General features: G+C 43.1%; 2 protein-coding genes across 5 annotated transcripts in view; both read left to right on the forward strand.

Annotated features, from left to right (window-relative positions):
- The window catches only part of LOC109891444 (serine/threonine-protein phosphatase 4 regulatory subunit 1), a 30,170-nt gene extending 19,434 nt beyond the window's left edge, over positions 1-10,736 (forward strand). For 2 of the 4 annotated variants that reach the window (XM_031825702.1, XM_031825701.1), the window contains 7 exons: positions 71-256; positions 795-956; positions 1,950-2,050; positions 2,852-2,972; positions 6,523-6,657; positions 6,978-7,119; positions 8,585-10,730. In XM_031825702.1, the coding sequence (XP_031681562.1) occupies positions 71-256; positions 795-956; positions 1,950-2,050; positions 2,852-2,972; positions 6,523-6,657; positions 6,978-7,119; positions 8,585-8,730 (993 nt within the window). In that variant the 3' untranslated portion in view covers positions 8,731-10,730. Of the gene's footprint in view, positions 1-70; positions 257-794; positions 957-1,949; positions 2,051-2,851; positions 2,973-6,522; positions 6,658-6,977; positions 7,120-8,584 lie in introns of all 4 variants that reach the window. The other 2 variants (XM_020483998.2, XM_031825704.1) reach the window with 2 other exon arrangements.
- Positions 10,737-14,817: 4,081 nt separating this feature from the next.
- Positions 14,818-19,519, forward strand: LOC116374239 (ankyrin repeat domain-containing protein 60). Its single transcript, XM_031825706.1, has 4 exons — positions 14,818-15,266; positions 15,554-15,684; positions 16,238-16,403; positions 18,494-19,519. Exons 1-4 carry the CDS (start codon positions 14,960-14,962, stop codon positions 18,937-18,939), a joined length of 1,050 nt encoding a protein of 349 aa, XP_031681566.1. The 5' UTR covers positions 14,818-14,959; the 3' UTR covers positions 18,940-19,519.
- Positions 19,520-20,686: the final 1,167 nt, after the last annotated feature.

Here is a 20,686-nt window from a genome sequence, read left to right on the forward strand (position 1 = left end):
AGCTGCTGCCATGGCTATGATAGTAACAAGTTTGAACCACTCTTGCCCCCTCCCTCCCTCCCTCCTCCAGAATGTGATTCCCCAGCAGCTGCTGGACCAGTATCTTTCCATGACGGACCCGGCGCAGGCCCAGACGGTGGACACTGAGATCGCCAAGCACTGTGCGTTCAGCCTACCTGGCGTGGCCCTCACCCTGGGCCGGCAGAACTGGCACTGCCTAAAGGACACGTACGAGACCCTCGCCACCGACGTACAGGTGGGTGCTTTTGGATTCAAAAGTTTTCCGTTGTGTGCCCAAGAACACGACAGAGAAAAGTTGGGGTCTTCAATGATAAGAGCTTGGTTTGGAACGAAAAGTGAACAACACACTATGTATTGACATCATCTCATCACTGGAGATTGATACGTCAGAGAACAACCGTTACATTTGTGTTTGAAATCCTATGCACGTTGCTATGGTAATGGCCAGTCCAGTGACTGCTTGGTCACAGGTCTCATGACGTAATATCGACATGTTAGTTTGCAACCAAAAGCAATACAGCTTGTCATTTTGACTTGGAGGCTGTACGGAACTTCAGTTACCTCAAATGTTTGCTTATTTCTGGGCAAATTAGATGGGACAGCGGTCGAGAGGAGAGATTGTGCTGAAGTAGCAGTGGCTATACTCTCAATTACCACCTCTGACCTGACAACGGTCATGTTGACTATACTCCTCCTAATTCTCTCTAACATGGAAACGTTTTGTTTTGTGATGAGCCAAGCTGACCCCCTGGCTGTACTCATTACCCCTACAGTGGAAAGTGCGCCGGACGCTGGCCTTCTCCATCCACGATCTGGCCCTGATCCTGGGGGACCAGCTGACGGCGGCCGACCTGGTGCCCATCTTCAACGGCTTCCTTAAGGACTTGGACGAGGTGCGCATCGGGGTGCTCAAACACCTCTATGACTTCCTCAAGGTGAGACCACCATACGTGTAACGAGCAACTGTGTCGCGACTCTAAATCGGCCATCTACATAGGCTACACATTAAAATGCAAACGTTTGGTCCACCTGCTGTGCTGTTTTACTAGCCTGGTCCCAGATCTGTTCGTGCTCTTCTTACCAACTCCATTGCTCATTGTCGAGCCAAACATTGACAAGGAGTTGTCATGAGAGCACAAACAGACTGGAACTCAGGCTACCATAATATGAATCACATGGTAAATCTAGAGTGGATTTTAAATGTGGATGTCTGCCTGACTTGACCTGTGTACTGAGTTCATATGGTTGTCATTGAACCAATTTCTCTTTCACAATAACAACATGTTTAGTTTACAGGTTGACTCCTTTTACTCTTATTTTGTTTGTCTATACTTCTTTTGATACTTGTGCTTTGCGTCACTAATAAATGATCATTTGTTGTCCAGGGGTTTTTTAATGATGGGGAAACATGAGGTGTTTCCACCACGCCTTTTGAGATGCGTAACTTTTGGTTTCACCCAATTTTAGCATTCTGTCATAACAAACTCATTTTCCCATCTCAAGTAAGTGTTGAATAAAGGAACTGGGTTGTACATAACAGGGTTGATGATTTCATCTTAGTAATCTTCACAAATGACTTTGTCAAAGCAACACAATAACTAGGGCTTTACAATAGTGGTTTAAACTTGGGGTTATGTGGATTCAAATCTTCCCAGAAGTCAGAGGGTGCACAGAGCGACATGTAAAAATGCATCATTTTAGCACTTTAGTAAGTCTTTATTTATGGAAACATTTTGACTTCTTGAATTCTCTATTTGGTCTATATTAAGGGACACTTTAATTGAAAAGGCTTTTGAAATTCAATATCGGTGCACAATTTCTACCAAAAATATCAAAGCAATACAAAAGGCTTTTCGTGGAACGACCCATAACTTGGACCTGTTGCTGTGGTGCTAAAGCTTTCTGTCTTCTGTCTTGTCTTGTGGAAGCTGCTCCATGCAGAGAACAGGAGAGAGTACCTGTACCAGCTTCAGGAGTTCATGGTGACGGACAACAGCCGCAACTGGAGGTTCAGATACCAGCTGGCCGAGTGAGTCTCCCATTTTTTTAGATACCAGCTGGCCGAGTGAGTCTCCCATTCATTTAGATACCAGCTGGCCGAGTGAGTCTCCCATTCATTTAGATACCAGCTGGCCGAGTGAGTCTCCCATTCATTTAGATACCAGCTGGCCGAGTGAGTCTCCCATTCATTTAGATCAGGGCTAGTCTTTCTCATTCATCTAGGATCGAGGCCTCCAGATTTCTCCCAATAGAGGGCGCAATTGCCACCAGACTGTGATGGCATGCACAATTTTAGTGTTCCACTTGGATGGGCCTTCCAATGATCACAGGGTTTCATCCAGGTCAGCAGGGTGGATCAGCCAATGAATGATGCTCCTGAGCAGGACGGCATATGGCAGTAAATCACTAACATTGGGCCCGTATCTCGGAGTAGGAGTGCTGATCTAGAATCAGTTTAGCCTTTTTTAGATCGTAATAAGATTATATGGACAGATCCTAGATCAGCACTCCTACTCTGAGACAGTTTGTGGATTCAGGTCCTGGCCCTGTATCTGTTTGTGCTCTTGTCTACTCCATCAAGCCAAACACAACAATGAGTGACAGGGACTTTGCATGATGGCTCAAACAGACTGTCACTCAGGTTAACATGGCGCAAAAGCAGTCACCCTCTTGTTTTTTTTTTACTCTGCTCTCCCAATGCATATATAAGTATTGTTGGACTTCTTTGTGGAGTGAAGATATCAGAGTAAGAAAATGTTTATTTTTAGGATGGACCCCCCTGAAGAGCCAGTGTGTGTTGAACAGAACGTCTTCATGTGTGTGTCCACAGGCAGCTGATCTTGATCATGGAGTTGTACAGCCACGATGATGTGTATAACTACCTCAGACAAATAGCACTAACCCTCTGCTCAGACAAAGTGTCAGAGGTCCGGTGGATCTCTTACCAGCTGGTAGGAATGCCATTTGTACTTTAATTGTTTGGGGGGTGGAATGATGTCACAATGTTTTCTTTATTATTGTTTAACAGCCTCAAGTACTCATATTGTCCTCAATGATATGAGGTGTGCTTGTGTGCGCATGTCTGTATTGTGACAAACTTCTGTGGAAGTGACAGTCATCTCATCAGTGACCTGCCTTTCTTAAAGAATGGGAAGCATCCAAACATGGTTTGCCTCACAAATGGCTGAAAATATTCCATTGTCTGTGTCAGGTCCACATTAGGTAGACATCAATAGAAAAACAGGAAACGACTATGAAATAACAAAATATTTCAGTTGTGTATATTACTTCATTTTTATTTGATCATCTCATCTCTGCTCAGGCAGTAGCAGCCAGCCAACCATCTAACGGTATCTCTGTGCTTCCCATACTCAAGTCTTTTAGTCCTCCTACTTAGCTAGGCTAGTGGCTAGCTGGTAGCTGCCTAAGTATGCTGCAGAGCTGTCTGACAAAATCATTTGACTAGTTCTTTAAAGAAGACGTGGCATACTTTCTAGACTGCTTATATCCAGCTCCTATAACTATCAATCGGGTAGAGCTACTTCACGTACTGTCTCTATCCCTCTCGTCATGTTGTGTACATTACTCTCATGCAGTCTGTTGTGCGGGCTCTGTCCGAGCCAGGAAGAACAGGCGCAATGGATTGTGGTCATTGTATTTAATTACCACGTTTATGCGCTGAACTAGTTTGAATATTTGCTTAATGAAAACTACAACTCCCTTCAGCCCAGCATCCCACATACACTATATAGACAAAAGTATGTGGACACCACTTCAAATGAGTGGATTCGGCTATTTCAGCCACACCTGTTGCTGACAGGTGTAAAATAGAGCACACCGCTATGCAATCTCCATAGACAAACATCCATAGACAAACAGCTTTCGACTCTGTCAATCACCATATTCTTATCAACAGACTCAGTAGCCTCGGTTTTTTGGATGACTGCCTTGCCTGGTTCACCAATTACTTTGCAGACGGAGTTCAGTGTGTCAAATCGGAGGGCATGCTGTCCGGTCCTCTGGCAGTCTCTATGGGGGTGCCACAGGGTTCAAATCCTCGGGCCGACTCTTTTCTCTGTATATATCAATGATGTTGCTCTTGCTGCGGGCGATTCCCTGATCCACCTCTACGCAGACGACACCATTCTATATACTTCCGGCCCATCCTTGGACACTGTGCTATCTAACCTCCAAACGAGCTTCAATGCCATACAACACTCCTTCCGTGGCCTCCAACTGCTCTTAAACGCTAGTAAAACCAAATGCATGCTTTTCAACCGTTCGCTGCCTGCACGCCTGACCAGCATCACCACCCTGGATGGTTCCGACCTTGAATATGTGGACATCTATAAGTACGTAGGTGTCTGGCTAGACTGTAAACTCTCCTTCCAGACTCATATCAAACATCTCCAATCGAAAATCAAATCAAGAGTCGGCTTTCTATTCCGCAACAAAGCCTCCTTCACTCACACTGCCAAACTTACCCTAGTAAAACTGACTATCCTACCGATCTTCGACTTCGGCGATGTCATCTACAAAATTGCTTCCAACACTCTACTCAGCAAACTGGATGCAGTTTATCACAGTGCCATCCGTTTTGTCACTAAAGCACCTTATACCACCCACCACTGCGACTTGTATTCTCTAGTTGGCTGGCCCTCGCTACATATTCGTCGCCAGACCCACTGGCTCCAGGTCATCTACAAGTCCATGCTAGGTAAAGCTCCGCCTTATCTCAGTTCACTGGTCACGATGGCAACACCCATCCGTAGCACGCGGTGTATCTCACTGATCATCCCTAAAGCCAACACCTCATTTGGCTGCCTTTCGTTCCAGTTCTCTGCTGCCTGTGACTGGAACGAATTGCAAAAATCGCTGAAGTTGGAGACTTTTATCTCCCTCACCAACTTCAAACATCTGCTATCTGCTAACCAATTGCTGCAGCTGTACATAGTCTATCGGTAAATAGCCCACCCATTTTTACCTACCTCATCACCATACTGTTTTTATTTATTTACTTTTCTGCTCTTTTGCACACCAATATCTCTACCTGTACATGACCATCTGATCATTTATCACTCCAGTGTTAATCTGCAAAATTGTAATTATTCGCCTACCTCCTCATGCCTTTTGCACACAATGTATATAGACTCTTTTTTTTTTCTACTGTGTTATTGATTTGTTAATTGTTTACTCCATGTGTAACTGTGTTGTCTGTTCACACTGCTATGCTTTATCTTGGCCAGGTCGCAGTTGTAAATGAGAACTTGTTCTCAACTAGCCTACCTGGTTAAATAAAGGTGTTCTCAACTAGCCTACCTGGTTAAATAAAGGTGTTCTCAACTAGCCTACCTGGTTAAATAAAGGTGTTCTCAACTAGCCTACCTGGTTAAATAAAGGTGAAATTAAAATAAACAAACAAACATTGGCAGTAGAATGGCCTTACTGAAAGGCTCAGTGACTTTCAACGTGGCACCGTCATAGGATGCCACATTTCCTACAAGTCAGTTTGTCCCGATCAACTGTAAATGCTGTTATGTGGAAACGTCTAGCGGCAACACCGGCTCAGCCGCGAAGTGGTAGGCCACACAAGCTCACAGAACGGGACCGCCGAGTGTTGTAGCGTGTAATAATCTGTCCTCAGTCGCAACATTCACTAATGAGTTCCAAACTGCCTCTGGAAGCAACTTCCCTCACAAGAACTGTTCTTCGGGAGCATCATGAAATGGGATTCCATGGCTGAGCAGCCGCACAAAAGCCTAAGATCACTATGCGTAATGCCAAGCGTTGGATGAAATGGTGTAAAGCTCGCCGCCATTGGACTCTGGAACAGTGGAAACGAGCTACATGGAGTGATGAATCACGCTTCACCATCTGGCAGTCTGACTGATTAATCTGGGATTGACGGATGCCAGGAGAACGCTACCTGCCCGAATGCGTAATTACCAAATGTAAAAATGGTCTGGGGCTGTTTTTCATGGTTTGGGCTTGGCCCCTTAGTTCCAGTGAAGGAAAATCTTAATGCTACAACATTCAAGGAATTTCTAGATGATTTTGTGACAGCAGTTTGGGGGCCTTTTCCTGTTTCAGCATAACAATGAAGTCTCCGCAACAATGTTCCACCATCTAGTGGAAAGCCTTCCCAGAAGAGTGGAGGCTGTTATAACAGCAAAGGGGGGGGACCAACGCCATATTAATGCTGATGATTTTGGAATAAGATGTTCGACGAGCTGGTGTCCACATACTTTTGGTCATGTATTGTATTTACATACACAGCCCTGATAGGATGGTCTCCAGCCCACCCCATTACCCAGATGAACAGTCATTGGTTTATTATGATCAGATCACATTGTGACGTCATGCTGTGGGCCAAAAGATCCATCCTTCCTGAACAGGCTGAAATTCCAGGCATTTTCTTCAAACAGCTCATACACAATTTCATACTGTTATTTCGACCTCGTATTGTGGAAATGTCATCAAATATCATCTTGTCTGTCCCAGGTGGTGGAGATCTTACGGAAGATGTATGCGTGTGGAGCCCACGAGCTGGGCCTGAACTTCAGCAACGAGCTCATCGTCCGCTTCTGCCACTGTCCAAAATGGGTGGGCCGCCAGGCCTTTGCCTTCATCTGCCAGGTCAGGACATACATAGTATTTATGAAAATAAATCCTTACAAACACTAATCCCAATAGCTGCTGCCTTCAAAATAATGTTTAGTGTGAAATTGCATCAGCCATGCTTGCCATAGAACTATTCTGAAAGAAGGCGGAAGTGAGAATTGTATGCCTGACTGCTTGGTCATGTTCATTAGGCACCAAACAGAAGGGAAACTGATTTTTTAAACATTTTCTGTTGCATTCCCTAATGAACACGAACGGCTCTGCTTATCCTCTGTCATCTATCTTTCTATCTAAATCTGTTTTTCTATTAACTCACTCTCCGCTGTGTTCCCCAGGCCATCGTGGAGGAGGACTGTATGCCCATGGACCAGTTTGCCCAGCACCTCCTCCCCAGTCTCCTCAGCCTGTCGTTGGACCCCGTGGCCAACGTCCGCGTGCTGGTGGCCAAAGCACTGCGGCAGAGTGTCATGGAGAAAGGTAAAGATTGGGCCCTCTTATCTACCCAAGAATATGGTTCATGCATGAGATGCTTTATGCTATTGAGAAAGTCAAGAATGGAATAGAACATAATTTGTCTTCGAGAGGGAATATGTCTCACACATTTAAAAGCCCACACCAGAAATCCACTTTTTCGAGATGAAAGATGATGGTCAGAGCTTACCCATGGTGTTGTAAATGATTTACCTCAATAGGTAATCATTTTAGTGAAAGTGTCAATTATTTGTCCTTGAAGTGGGAAATCCAAGGTGGGACATTTGCGGAAATCTGTGTCAATGCCATGTCTTTTCCTATGAGATAACGTGCAAATTCTTTTCAGACTCCATTTCTTTTCAGGGCTGTGTTTTATTTAAATGTTACCACCCACCAGCATGACATTGTTTATTAATCAGAAACAGCTGCACAGTTCTTCCTCTTAGCAAATGAGCTGAGCCAAAACATCCTCTTGTCCTAAGCCATGGAGCATGTTAAAATAGGGTGTGAGCTATCTCCTGTTAGTGATATGAGGCAACCTCCAAAGTGGTTCAAACAGAGGGCTTGATTGACATAATGTGTATGGGAATGTTCTTAAACAGATTATAACCTGGGTGGTTCGAACCCTGAATACTGATTGGCTGAACCGTGGTACTGTAATCAGACCATATACCACGGATATGACAAAACATGTATTTTTATTGCTCTAATTACAATGGTAACCAGTTTATAATAGCAGTAAGGCAGCTCTGGGGGTGGTGATATATGGCCAATATACCACGGCTAAGGTCTGTATCCAGTCACTCCGCGTTGCGTTATGCTTAAGAACAGTCCTTAGCCGTGGTATATTGGCCATATACCACACCTCCTCGTGCCTTATTGCTTAAATAGAAACAGAAATAGACGTATGATGCAATACACATGAAATGAATAAATAGCAGAAGAAGAGCATAACTACTAATTATATTGAATAGAGCAATAGCAATAGGCAAGTCAAGCACAGTACATGACAATAAATGGTGACTGGTCTTGCAGGTACATTTGCATTTTAATCATTTAGCTCTTACCCAGAGCGACTTCCTGTTAGTGAGTCTTTCCCAGTTCCAACAGATTTTCTCTCTGCATGTTGTTGTTTTTGATCCTCCCAAAATGTGTTGTGCCGTATGTTTCTGATATCCAAACGAGCATACCACTTAGAATATAGTTTTTCCTCTCTCTTCTGTGGACTATTTTCTCCCTTCATTTTGTTGTTAATGTTTTGCCCTCTATTCCTCATTGTTCCCTATCGTTCTCCATATTTCCCCAGTTTCCTACATTCTTATATTTAATTATGTAAAGTACTGCCCACCGGTCCACCCATTAGGGCCTCATTGATTTGAATTGGGACACCCATTCTAGTAATTATATTTCTATAGTTGTGACCCATGTAAAATGCACTTTAATTAAATAGTGACTTGACTTGTACTTGCAGCGTACTTCAAAGAGCCGGGCAGTGCCTACTTAGAAGAGCTGGAGGAGACGGTGATGACCCTGCAGGCGGACAAGGACAGAGACGTACGCTTCTTTGCCAGCCTGGACCCCGACATGGTGCTTATGGACACTTCTGCTTTAATCTAGAACCTTCCAGCCTGCTCCAACACACAGCCAATAACTATCACCAGCATCAGACCTGACCAGAACACTCGCCTGCAGGAAATAAAGGCACTGATACAAGAAACATACATAGAATCAGTCATGTGCTCTCTCTCTGTCTCTCTCACACACACACACGATCTGAAAACCGCACCTCGCTAAGCTAAAACAGCCACCGCAAAATGGCATCGGATTCCAGGTGGAAAACAACCCACCATGCGGCTCGGCTAGCGTCCCGACGTCGAGTCACCTCAACCCATCTGTATCCAGCTGGTTCTCTCAGGTCCTCTGGTTTCATCACGGTTTCTCTCTCTCTTTTCATCTTGTCTTCAATGACCTCCGTAACCACTACTGCTTAGGAGAAGGAACAACCGCACCACTTGGCACGAAACAAAATATGTTAATGAACTCGTGGCATCTTCCCTCTGTGTGTTTACTATGTCAATAATGTGATCCAAGTCCCCCAGAGACCAATGAAATACCTCTGATTGGACATAACTCAGGCCAGTTTCGCCATAGGGGCGTTTAGCTTATAGAATGAGGTACAGCACTTTAGAATGCCACAGATAGAAATGGAATGTATAGATAGACTCACTAGAATTGTGATTCTTCTATATACAATGCATCTGTACATTCTGTAACGTTGCTCTCCCCTGAATAAACCTCGGGTGTCAGCGGCACCTCTGGTGTCAGCGGGACCTCTGGTGTCAGCAGGACCTCTGGTGTCAGCGGGACCTCAGGTGACAGTCAATTTTGCATCCCAAATGGCACCCTATTCCCTAGTTTGTTTTAAACCTGTAGTAAGAAGAAGCAGAAAAAGAGTGATAGTTTGGTAAAGACCTGTGAAGCACTCCCCCCTTATCCACCGTGTAGGCCATCATTGTAAATAAGAATTTGTTCTTAACTGACTTGCCTAGTTAAACAAAGGTTAAATTAATTTAAAAAAAATGTAAATCCACTTCAACATTGTGGATTCCAATCCCATTTTGGCTTTTCAGTCAGACCACTGCACTGACCACAATCAATTGTACAGTATAGGAATGGTTGTGTGGCCTGGGTTTGTGTTCCAAGACGCTCTGACTAGTAAATCTCATTAGTAGTGAAATAAGTATGTTGGAGAATAAATAACTTCCATTGTATAGCTTAACCTGTATAGCCAGGGGATCCAAGGCCAGTTTTAGGGTTTTCTGTAGAGACATGAATGTGGATATAATGAGAGCTGTCACTTTTGTAGTCTTTTTTTCTCTCTTTTTTTTCTCACCTGTTCACATGGCAACCCATTTTTGACCATAAACACGACTTGAGATCCTAAACTGATTGCGGTGTGGCGTGCATCTCAAGTCTGTCTTCCATCTTATGGAAATGTTCACTTCTGTAGACTACCTAACGCATCACACCTGTCAGCAATTTTCCCCATCTTGTTTTTCTTTATGGTAGAACTATTAATATATATGCATTTTATGAAATGTATTTTTCTTTTCAAATATGTACCATTGTTCAAAGATTTTATATCCGAACTTTGCATTTCACAACCTTTGTAACATTCAATCATTTCTTTAAAATATTTTTTATGTAATGTTATTTTTAGCATTCTGTAATTAAATTTATAATATAAATCAGAAAAATCAAGACATGTGTAGCCTGTCTCCAAACTACCTTGTATAACCAACAAATGAATTGTGCAAATGAGTGTCATATCATTGTCACAAAGGTTCAAAACACCTGCAGCACAAATTTTTTATAAATATAAAACTCAGCTAGGTGAGTTTTCCATGAAGAAGAATTGTTACTTGCTTCTTTAAAAGTATTTTTTTTGCGAGACTTGAAGTTTGACACGTAAAGTGAAGCTGTGAAATATAGTCAGTAAAATCTATGTTCTGATTACTACCGACAGACTACTACACTGAACAAAAATATAAACGCAACAATTAAAGTGCTGGTCTCATGATTTATGAGCTGAAATAAAAGATTCAAGAAATGTGTCATACGCACCAAAAGCTTATTTCTCTCAAATTTTGTGCACATTTGTTTACATCCCTGTTAGTGAGCATTTGATCCTTTGTCAAGATAATTAATCCAGTTTAGTCACACAACAGAATGCCACAGATGTCTCAAGTTTTGAGGGAGTATGCAATTGCCATGCAGGAATGTCCACCAGAGCCATGCAGGAATGTCCACCAGAGCCATGCAGGAATGTCCACCAGAGCTGATAATTCAATGTTAATTTCTCTACCATAACGTCATTTTGGAGAATTTGGCAGTACGTCCAACCAGCCTCACATCCACAGACTACGTGTAACCATGCCAACCCAGGGCCTCCACATCCGGCTTCTTTCCCTGCAGGATCGTCAGAGGGGGTGAAGAGTATTTATCTTTGTAATCGAGCCTTTTTGTGGGGAAAAACTCATTCTGATTGGCTGGGCTTCGCTACCAAGTGGGTGGGCCTATGCTCTACCAGGCCCACCCATGGCTGGGGCGTAGCTATGGGTGACTTTACAGTGCAACAAAATAACTAGGGCTTTACAATGATGGTGGAAACATAGAGAAATGTTGAGGTTATGTGGATTCAAATCTTCCTATTTATTTTATTTATTTTACCTTTATTTAACCAGGTAGGCAAGTTGAGAACAAGTTCTCATTTACAATTGCGACCTGGCCAAGATAAAGCAAAGCAGTTCGACAGATAAAACGACACAGAGTTACACATGGAATAAAAACAAACATACAGTCAATAATGCAGTATAAACAAGTCTATATACAATGTGAGCAAATGAGGTGAGAAGGGAGGTAAAGGCAAAAAAGGCCATGATGGCAAAGTAAATACAATATAGCAAGTAAAATACTGGAATGGTAGTTTTGCAATGGAAGAATGTGCAAAGTAGAAATAAAAAAATAATGGGGTGCAAAGGAGCAAAATAAATAAATAAATAAAAATTAAATACAGTTGGGAAAGAGGTAGTTGTTTGGGCTAAATTATAGGTGGGCTATGTACAGGTGCAGTAATCTGTGAGCTGCTCTGACAGTTGGTGCTTAAAGCTAGTGAGGGAGATAAGTGTTTCCAGTTTCAGAGATTTTTGTAGTTCGTTCCAGTCATTGGCAGCAGAGAACTGGAAGGAGAGGCGGCCAAAGAAAGAATTGGTTTTGGGGGTGACTAGAGAGATATACCTGCTGGAGCGTGTGCTACAGGTGGGAGATGCTATGGTGACCAGCGAGCTGAGATAAGGGGGGACTTTACCTAGCAGGGTCTTGTAGATGACATGGAGCCAGTGGGTTTGGCGACGAGTATGAAGCGAGGGCCAGCCAACGAGAGCGTACAGGTCGCAATGGTGGGTAGTATATGGGGCTTTGGTGATAAAACGGATTGCACTGTGATAGACTGCATCCAATTTGTTGAGTAGGGTATTGGAGGCTATTTTGTAAATGACATCGCCAAAGTCAAGGATTGGTAGGATGGTCAGTTTTACAAGGGTATGTTTGGCAGCATGAGTGAAGGATGCTTTGTTGCGAAATAGGAAGCCAATTCTAGATTTAACTTTGGATTGGAGATGTTTGATATGGGTCTGGAAGGAGAGTTTACAGTCTAACCAGACACCTAAGTATTTGTAGTTGTCCACGTATTCTAAGTCAGAGCCGTCCAGAGTAGTGATGTTGGACAGGCGGGTAGGTGCAGGTAGCGATCGGTTGAAGAGCATGCATTTAGTTTTACTTGTATTTAAGAGCAATTGGAGGCCACGGAAGGAGAGTTGTATGGCATTGAAGCTTGCCTGGAGGGTTGTTAACACAGTGTCCAAAGAAGGGCCGGAAGTATACAGAATGGTGTCGTCTGCGTAGAGGTGGATCAGGGACTCAGGGAGTCTTCCTAGAAGTCACAGAGTGTGCACAGTGCGACATGTAAAAATTCATTATTTTTTAGGTGATTTCTTGAATTCTCTATTTGGTGTATATTAAGGGGCACTTCATTTAATATAACAGACTTTTAAAAATTCAATATCGGTGCACAAGTTCTACTGAAAATATCAAAGCAATACAAAAGGCACTCTTTTCGTGGAACGACCCATAACTTGGACCTGTTGCTGTGGTGTTAAAGCTTTCTGTCTTCTGTCTTGTCTCTGCTCCATGCAGAGAACAGGAGAGGGTACCTGCAGAACTTTATGTTCGTTTTGTATTTTGTTCTTTTTTCGGTGTTCATTGTAATGGAAGTAAGATGTTCGCCTACGACGCTGCACCTTGGTCTCTTCATTCAAACGATGAACAAAACAAAAGGTCGATGGCTCGTATATAAGGTGTCTAGCTGAGTCAAAACATTTGATTTCCCCAGTAGTTCGAGTTTAACAGCGTTGTCTATATGTGATGTACAATTCACATGTTTAGAGACCCTTTCAGACAGATGTTTTAAATCCTTAAACCCAGACTTGGACCACGCACACTCTCCATTCAATAGCAGGCAAAGGAATCAAATAGTGATTGCTTTGAGATCCTTGTAGTTAGCCACTGCTTCCTTCCAAACCACTCGTAGTTGAATTTGTGATTTCCGACTTGTTGTGAAATGTTTATGGCAAATGAACACAGAGACGTTTTATCTATAATTTCTCTTCATATGATAAGCATGGAAAAGGATTTGCAGTAGATTGTAGATTCGTGATGATGACTGCTTGTCTAGCTTGCTAGCTAAGATTTTGAAAGTATGATGTTGACATGATCAGTCCAATCAAAGCTACGGTAGAAACGGTAGAAAAAAAAAGTGATTTGATGTAATTTTATCTTTAGCCAATGACCTTCAGCCTTCTTGGACGGGCACTTCTACTGTAAATCTATGGCGGCACCCAAATGGGCTTGAATGTTCTAGCTCTAACCACTAGGCAGGTAGCCTAGCCACTAGGGAGGTAGCCTAGCCACTAGGGAGGTAGCCTAACCACTAGGCAGATAGCCTAACCACTAGGCAGTTAGCCTAGCCACTAGGGAGGTAGCCTAGTGGTTAAACCATTGGGCCAGAAGCCGAAAGGTTGCTGATTGAATCCCTGAGCTGACAAGTTAATACAAAATCTGTCGTTCTTCTCCTGAACAATGCAGTTAACACACTGTTCCTAGTCATTGTTGATAAGAATTTGTTCTTAAGGGACATGCCTATTTAAATTTACTTAAGAAAGCAGAAAGAGGCCATGTTTGTATGTGGCTTTATTAACTCAATATATATACAGTGCCTTGCGAAAGTATTCGGCCCCCTTGAACTTTGCGAACTTTTGCCACATTTCAGGCTTCAAACATAAAGATATAAAACTGTATTTTTTTTGTGAAGAATCAACAACAAGTGGGACACAATCATGAAGTGGAACGACATTTATTGGATATTTCAAACTTTTTTAACAAATCAAAAACTGAAAAATTGCGCGTGCAAAATTATTCAGCCCCCTTAAGTTAATACTTTGTAGCGCCACCTTTTGCTGCGATTACAGCTGTAAGTCGCTTGGGGTATGTCTCTATCAGTTTTGCACATCGAGAGACTGAAATGTTTTCCCATTCCTCCTTGCAAAACAGCTCGAGCTCAGTGAGGTTGAATGGAGGTACTTCCATGTCAATATAACTAAACTGAGTTGATCACGAAACATTAGATATTTTCAACTGTGTGTATTTTTTTTTCACAATACAAAAATCAACTTACATTGCTCCATCAAACATGTCTAACAAAACAAAACACAGGTATTAAAAAGAAAATACTCAAAAATACACTAAATATAAATAAAATAATACAAAAAATAAACTATTTTAGTGCAATTGTATTCACTCTGAAAATATCTTATTATAATGATTCAGGAAGATGTTATTCTTGTTGTTATTCACTGGGGTTTATGTTTTAATAAGATAATTCAATTCAATCAGAAAAAGGTGTAATTTTGGTAAAGAATTTTGGAATTTTTGTTTGTGTATAAAGTATTTGGCAACAAGAATTTTAAAAAATGAACAATCATTTCAGTGGTCTTATAATCATTGCAATAGTAACATATTATATCTTTCATGTCAAAAACATAGGCATTTTTTCAACTGTGTGTATGTTACTGTCGCACATGAGCCGAAAGCGCAACAATGGGCCTCTAACGTCTATCACCATAGCAACATTAATAGTCAGACAACATTCCAAACGGAAGAGAATTCATGAATTCATTCTTTCAGAATTCTAAACACTTTGCAATCTGCAAAAATTACTGAGCGCGTTTCTATGAGCAATCCAATGGCATATTTTTACACCTCAACGAAGAAGATTTCACTTCAGGTACCGAGACCCAAAAGTGCGATGATTAACCGCGACATCGACTCGAAGAGTGTACCGAGGCCCAAAAGTGCAGTTTACCGTGACCCGTCGAAGAAAGTCAAGTTCAGTCTTGGTGCCAGGCTGCGTGAAACGGGAGAGATGTTCGTTGTGCCCGACTGCCACCACAATATGAGAATCAGAGAGCTAAAAAACACCATGGAATTAGTGGTTGGGATTCCCACAGACTTCCAGAGAGTATGCTACCTGGATAATGGTAAAATAAATACCTTTGATCTCATTTGCTGGTTTAACTGTTGATATATTTTAATGAGAAATGGGGAGATGTTGTTGATTAATTGATTAGATATGTATTCATATATTTTTATTGGGTTTAATGAAGTTAGAATCACGGACCTTATAAATCTCAAACGTAGGCTAGCAGTGATAGGATCGTCATGGTGAACATTTTATTGAGGGTGTTTTCCAGTCAGACTGGGGTATCCCACATCTAATGATGTGCTTCTCTGGCCAGACCTAATGTATACTCTCTCCACTCAACAGGTGACCTATGTGATGACACCACTATTCACTGTAATGACATCGTCCCTGGAACTACTGTCACCCTGATGATCTGGCCTTATGATGGATGGGCTGAGCTTGTGATCGCTGCAGCTACTGGCAATGTATTCAAGGTGATGTGGCATGAAAGAAAACCTAGAATAGTCTACAGCAGTTCTACACAGAGACTCTCTATGTCTCAGGTCATTATTGATCATAGTAAAAAAAAGTAGGCGTCCGAGTGGTTCAGTGGTCTAAGGCACTGCATCTCAGTGCAAGAGGTGTCACTACAGACCCTGGTTCGATTCCAGGCTGTATCACAACCGGCCGTGTTTGGGAGTCCCATAAGGCGGCGCACAATTGACCCAGCGTCATCCGGGTTAGGGGTTTGGCTGGGGTAGGCCGTCATTGTAAATAAGAATTGGTTCTTAACTGTCTTGCCTAGTTAAATAAAGGTTAAAAACCATCATCACCTAATAGCAATACTGCATTTCTTTACCAGACTTGCTGAAAGATCCACCTCCTTATTTGATCTAATGAGGCTAGTCTGTAATTACTGCACATCTAAACAGCATCTCACAGCTGTTATTACAACCTGTAGACCTTATTTACTTCACTCTTCCCTTTTTTTAGGATGAACATTTCCATCGACTTTTCACACATATAAATTCTCTTTATTTCATGTAGCTCAAGAGTGTGATGTCCAAACCAGCACCGCCACGTTCCTCCCATCTCAGTGCTATGGGTTCTATGAGTGGAGCTCCTTCCTGGCTCTCTCACCGTCTCTTCTCTGCTCTGTTCATCAGTGCCCACCGTGGACACATGCCCGCTGTCCGTTTCCTGCTCCAACAAGGTACCCACCACCGCAGAGGCAAAACATCTGGATATCACCGGCACACTGGAAAAACCTTGTATCTCACTTGGGGTGATTTTGATAAGTATTATTTTGACATATATTGAATGTAGACATCCCTCACAGAGGCATGATGCCCATGGGGGGCACAGGGGCAGCTGCCCCCTCAGATATATATATATATATATATTTTTTTTGTTATTGAAGTTTTACTCCTTTTTCTCCCCAATTTCGTGGTATCCAATTGTTTTTAGTAGTTACTATCTTGTCTCATCGCTACAACTCCCGTACGGGATGCGTCCTCAGATACACAACCCAACCAAGCCGCACTGCTTCTTAACACAGCGCGCATCCAACCCGGAAGCCAGCCGCACTGATGTGTCGGAGGAAGCACCGTGCAAGGATATCCCTACCGGCCAGACCCTCCCTAACCCGGACGATGCTAGGTTAGCGCGCACTGCGCCCGGCCTGCCACAGGAGTCGCTGGTGCGCGATGAGACAAGGATATCCCTACCGGCCAGACCCTCCCTAACCCGGACGACGCTAGGCTAATTGTGCGTCGCCCCACGGACCTCCCGGTCGCGGCCGGTTACGACAGAGCCTGGGGGCGAACCCAGAGTCTCTGATGGCACAGCTGGCGCTGCAGTACAGTGCCCTTAACCACTGCGCCACCCGGGAGGCACCCCCTTAGATATTTAACAAAAAAACATGTAATACTCTCTGTTATACTACTAGCCACTTAGCAATTTTATGAAGTTGGCTTTAGCTAGCACAGATTGGTTCCCGATCTCCCAACTACCAAGAAGCCAATTCAGTCTATCAATCAAGTAAGACTAGCTAGCTTGTGTACTGTAACTATCTTAGCTGGCATGCCTGCTGGCAAGGTTGGTAGACATTAGAAACGCAAGCACTAAATATACTGACTAAGACTCGTATTCATTTCAATCTTTTACTCAGATTTTAGGAAGAAATGCAGATAAGCATATTAACTTTATTAAAATAAAAGTACCACCAGTCAGGAGGATACAGACAGCTCAAGAGTTATGCTTAGATATGCAGAAATATATTGAGTTGCTATTTTTTACATAGAATTAGGCATAATGATTATGGCTGTAGATTGCAGAAAAAAGCTGTTTCAAGTGTTTGAAAAAGCTAAACTCTCCAATTTATGGACGAGGGAGCTAGCCCCCCTCCAGACTACAGTTGTGGAATATTCTAATCAAGTGAGAGAGACTGTCATTTCTTCAAACAATCGTCTTCATTCAATATCGATTAATTATTGGAATAATGAGACTAGTCAACCCAACACTCTTGACTGTTGGGCCGAGCAGCCTAACCTTCACAGAAATGCAGAGATCTTTATATAGCTGACACAAAGAATGCTTAGTCATGGCTGGTTTCACCCCTCGATTGCAGATTGGGGGGCACCATAAGCCACTTTGTGTTTAACCTGTGGTCATCTGCATGGGGGTGTTGTTTTAACCCCACCTTGGCTTAGTTTCCCAGATTCCAGGATGATTAGAAAAATAAGGGATTGTTCTAACCTCTTCCAGGCTATCTCGCTGACCACATCTTATCTCTGGAATGCCAGCTGTAGGATTTTAGGCTCCTCTCAGTTTACACAGACATAGATGAGAACTATCTAAAAACTCTAAAATATTGCATAAAACAACCATTCGTTGCATAAACAATATTATAACATAATCTTGTAATTTTGCTACCATACCACCGCCAACATACTTTGTTCCCCCTCAGATTTGTGTGTGCATGACGCCCCTGATTCCCCTCCATGCTCTGTGAAATAAAAAAATATTTCTGTAGGACTAATATAAATAATTAAAAAAAATGTCTTGTGAACTTCGATTAGTAAATAACAATATGTCTGAAAAAATAGATTTATTATTTTTAATTCCTGAAAATTTCACTTTTTGGAGATACAGGGTTTTTCTGGTACGCTGGCAATATCTGGGTTATGTTAATTAGGCCATGCAACGGAAAACATTTGGCAGAAGAAAGCAAAAGTCAAGCCAGTTTGTTGTTTTAGCCCGTTTTCTTTCTGTATGCCTAACAAACTTGACCCTGTTATCTAGGGGCCAACGTTAAGGGCCAGACTCCCCTGGGGCGCGGGGCCCTCCACGCGGCAGCCGCCCAGGGCCAGTTGCAGTCCATCCAGGAGCTACTGGTGCGCGGCGCCCCACACCAACTGGAGGACGCTGAGGGCATGACAGCTCTGAGAACCGCCATGCGCTGGGACCAGAGGAAGAGCACCCGGCAGCTCTTCCTCTTCCACTGGCAGGAGCGTGCGCAGGGCGTGCGCCTCAAGCCTCACCTGGATGAGACAGAGCTGTTCGCCCACCAGAAACATGACTCCCAACTACGCACCTGGCACCGCGGTGCCCACGCTCAGAGATACATGGCCCACCTGGGGCGCTGTAGCCGTGGGGTTGAGGGCAGGGTGGAAGTGAGGCAGCTGGGGCCGCCGCAGAACACGGCCATGAGGGCCCAGGCAAGGAGGGCGTGGATGGGGGATGCGTGACCAGAGCTGCATGTCAAGAACAGGGCAGATGGCCAAGAGCCTGGTCCTGGAGAGCCGTGCACACAGGATTTTATTCCAGCCCAGCACCAACACACCAGTTCCTAACTACTCTGGATTGAATCGCATGAGCAGTCGGATCATTTGAATCAGATGTGTTAGTGTTGGGTTGGAACAAAAACTTGCTAACAGACAATGTTTCCCCCCTGTTCATTTAGTCAGAAGTTTGCCTACCTCTCCCACATCGGACGTTGAGTAAGCACTTTCGCAATGGTTCCGAGCAGCAAGACTCCCTTCATGAAATTATCAAGAAGCAGAAAAGTAGATGAACTGACATTTACAGTGCCTTGCGAAACTATATAATCAAGATAAACCAGTGAAAAAAAGGTGCAGCAAAAAGGTGTAATCACATTAGTCAGAGATGGGGAAATAAGAACCTGGACGACAGAATGTGACACTGCTTATTGGTGAATGAAAGTAGAAACCAGAGAGAAAAAATATATATAAATACTGTATGATAAAAGCCAATTCAACGGGAGTTGACAACTGTTAAATGGGAAATAAAGTACCTTTAAGGTTTAAATGATTGTAGTTGTGAACTGTTCTATCAAACAAATGCATTGCTGTTGCACCATGGCAGCATTCAGTGCCTTCGGAAAGTATTCAGACACCTTGACCTTTCCACATTTTGTTACTTTACTGTTTATTCTTAAATGTATTACATCATTTTTTTTCTCACATCAATCTACACACAATACCCCATATATGACAAAGTGAAAACAGGTTTTTAGAATTTTTTGCAAATAAAAATTAAAAACAGAAAAAAACTATTCAACTAAATGGGGTCAGCCCTAACCTAGACACAATACCAAAGCGAAAACCAATTAAGAACAGAAATACCTTTTTTTACATAAATATTCAGACCCTTTGCTATGAGACTCTAAATTGAACTCAGGTGCATCCTGTTTCCATTGATCATCCTTGATATGTTTTCCAACTTGATTTGAGTCCACCTGTTGTAAATTCAATTGATTGGAAATTATTTGGAAAGGCAAACACGTCTATATATGGTTCCACAGTTGACAGTGCATGTCAGAGCAAAAACCAAGCTATGAGGTTGAAGAAATTGTCCGTAGAGCTCCGAGACAGGATTGTGTCGAGGCACAGATCTGGGTAAGGGTACCAAAACATTTCTGCAGCATTGAAGGTCCCCAAGAACACAGTGGCCTCCATAATTCTTAAATGGAAGAAGTTTGGAACCACCAAGACTAGCCGCCCGGCCAAACTGCCCAATCGAGGTAGAAGGGCCTTGGTCAAGGAGGTGACCAAGAACCCGATGGTCACTCTGACAGAGCTCCAGAGTTCTGCAGCTCTCCACCAATCAGGCCTTTATGATAGAGTGGCTAGACCGAAGCCAAGATTTTCTGGTGTGATGAAACCAAGATTGAACTCTTTGGCCTGAATGCCAAGCGTCACCTCTGGAGGAAACCTGGCACCATCCCTACGGTGAAGCATGGTGGTGGCAGCATCATGCTGTGGGGATGTTTTTCAGCGGTAGGGACTGGGAGACTAGTCAGGATCAAGGTAAAGATGAACGGAGCAAAGTATAGAGTGATGGTTGATGAAAACCTGCTCCTAGAGCGCTCAGACCTGGCCAGAGGTTCACCTTCCAACAGGACGACAACCATAAGCGCATAGTCAAGACAACGTAGGAGTGGCTTCGGGTACAAGTCTCTGAATGTCGTTTAGT

This window comes from Oncorhynchus kisutch, linkage group LG5, assembly GCF_002021735.2.
Source record: "Oncorhynchus kisutch isolate 150728-3 linkage group LG5, Okis_V2, whole genome shotgun sequence".
NCBI classification, from domain to species: Eukaryota; Metazoa; Chordata; class Actinopteri; order Salmoniformes; family Salmonidae; genus Oncorhynchus; species Oncorhynchus kisutch.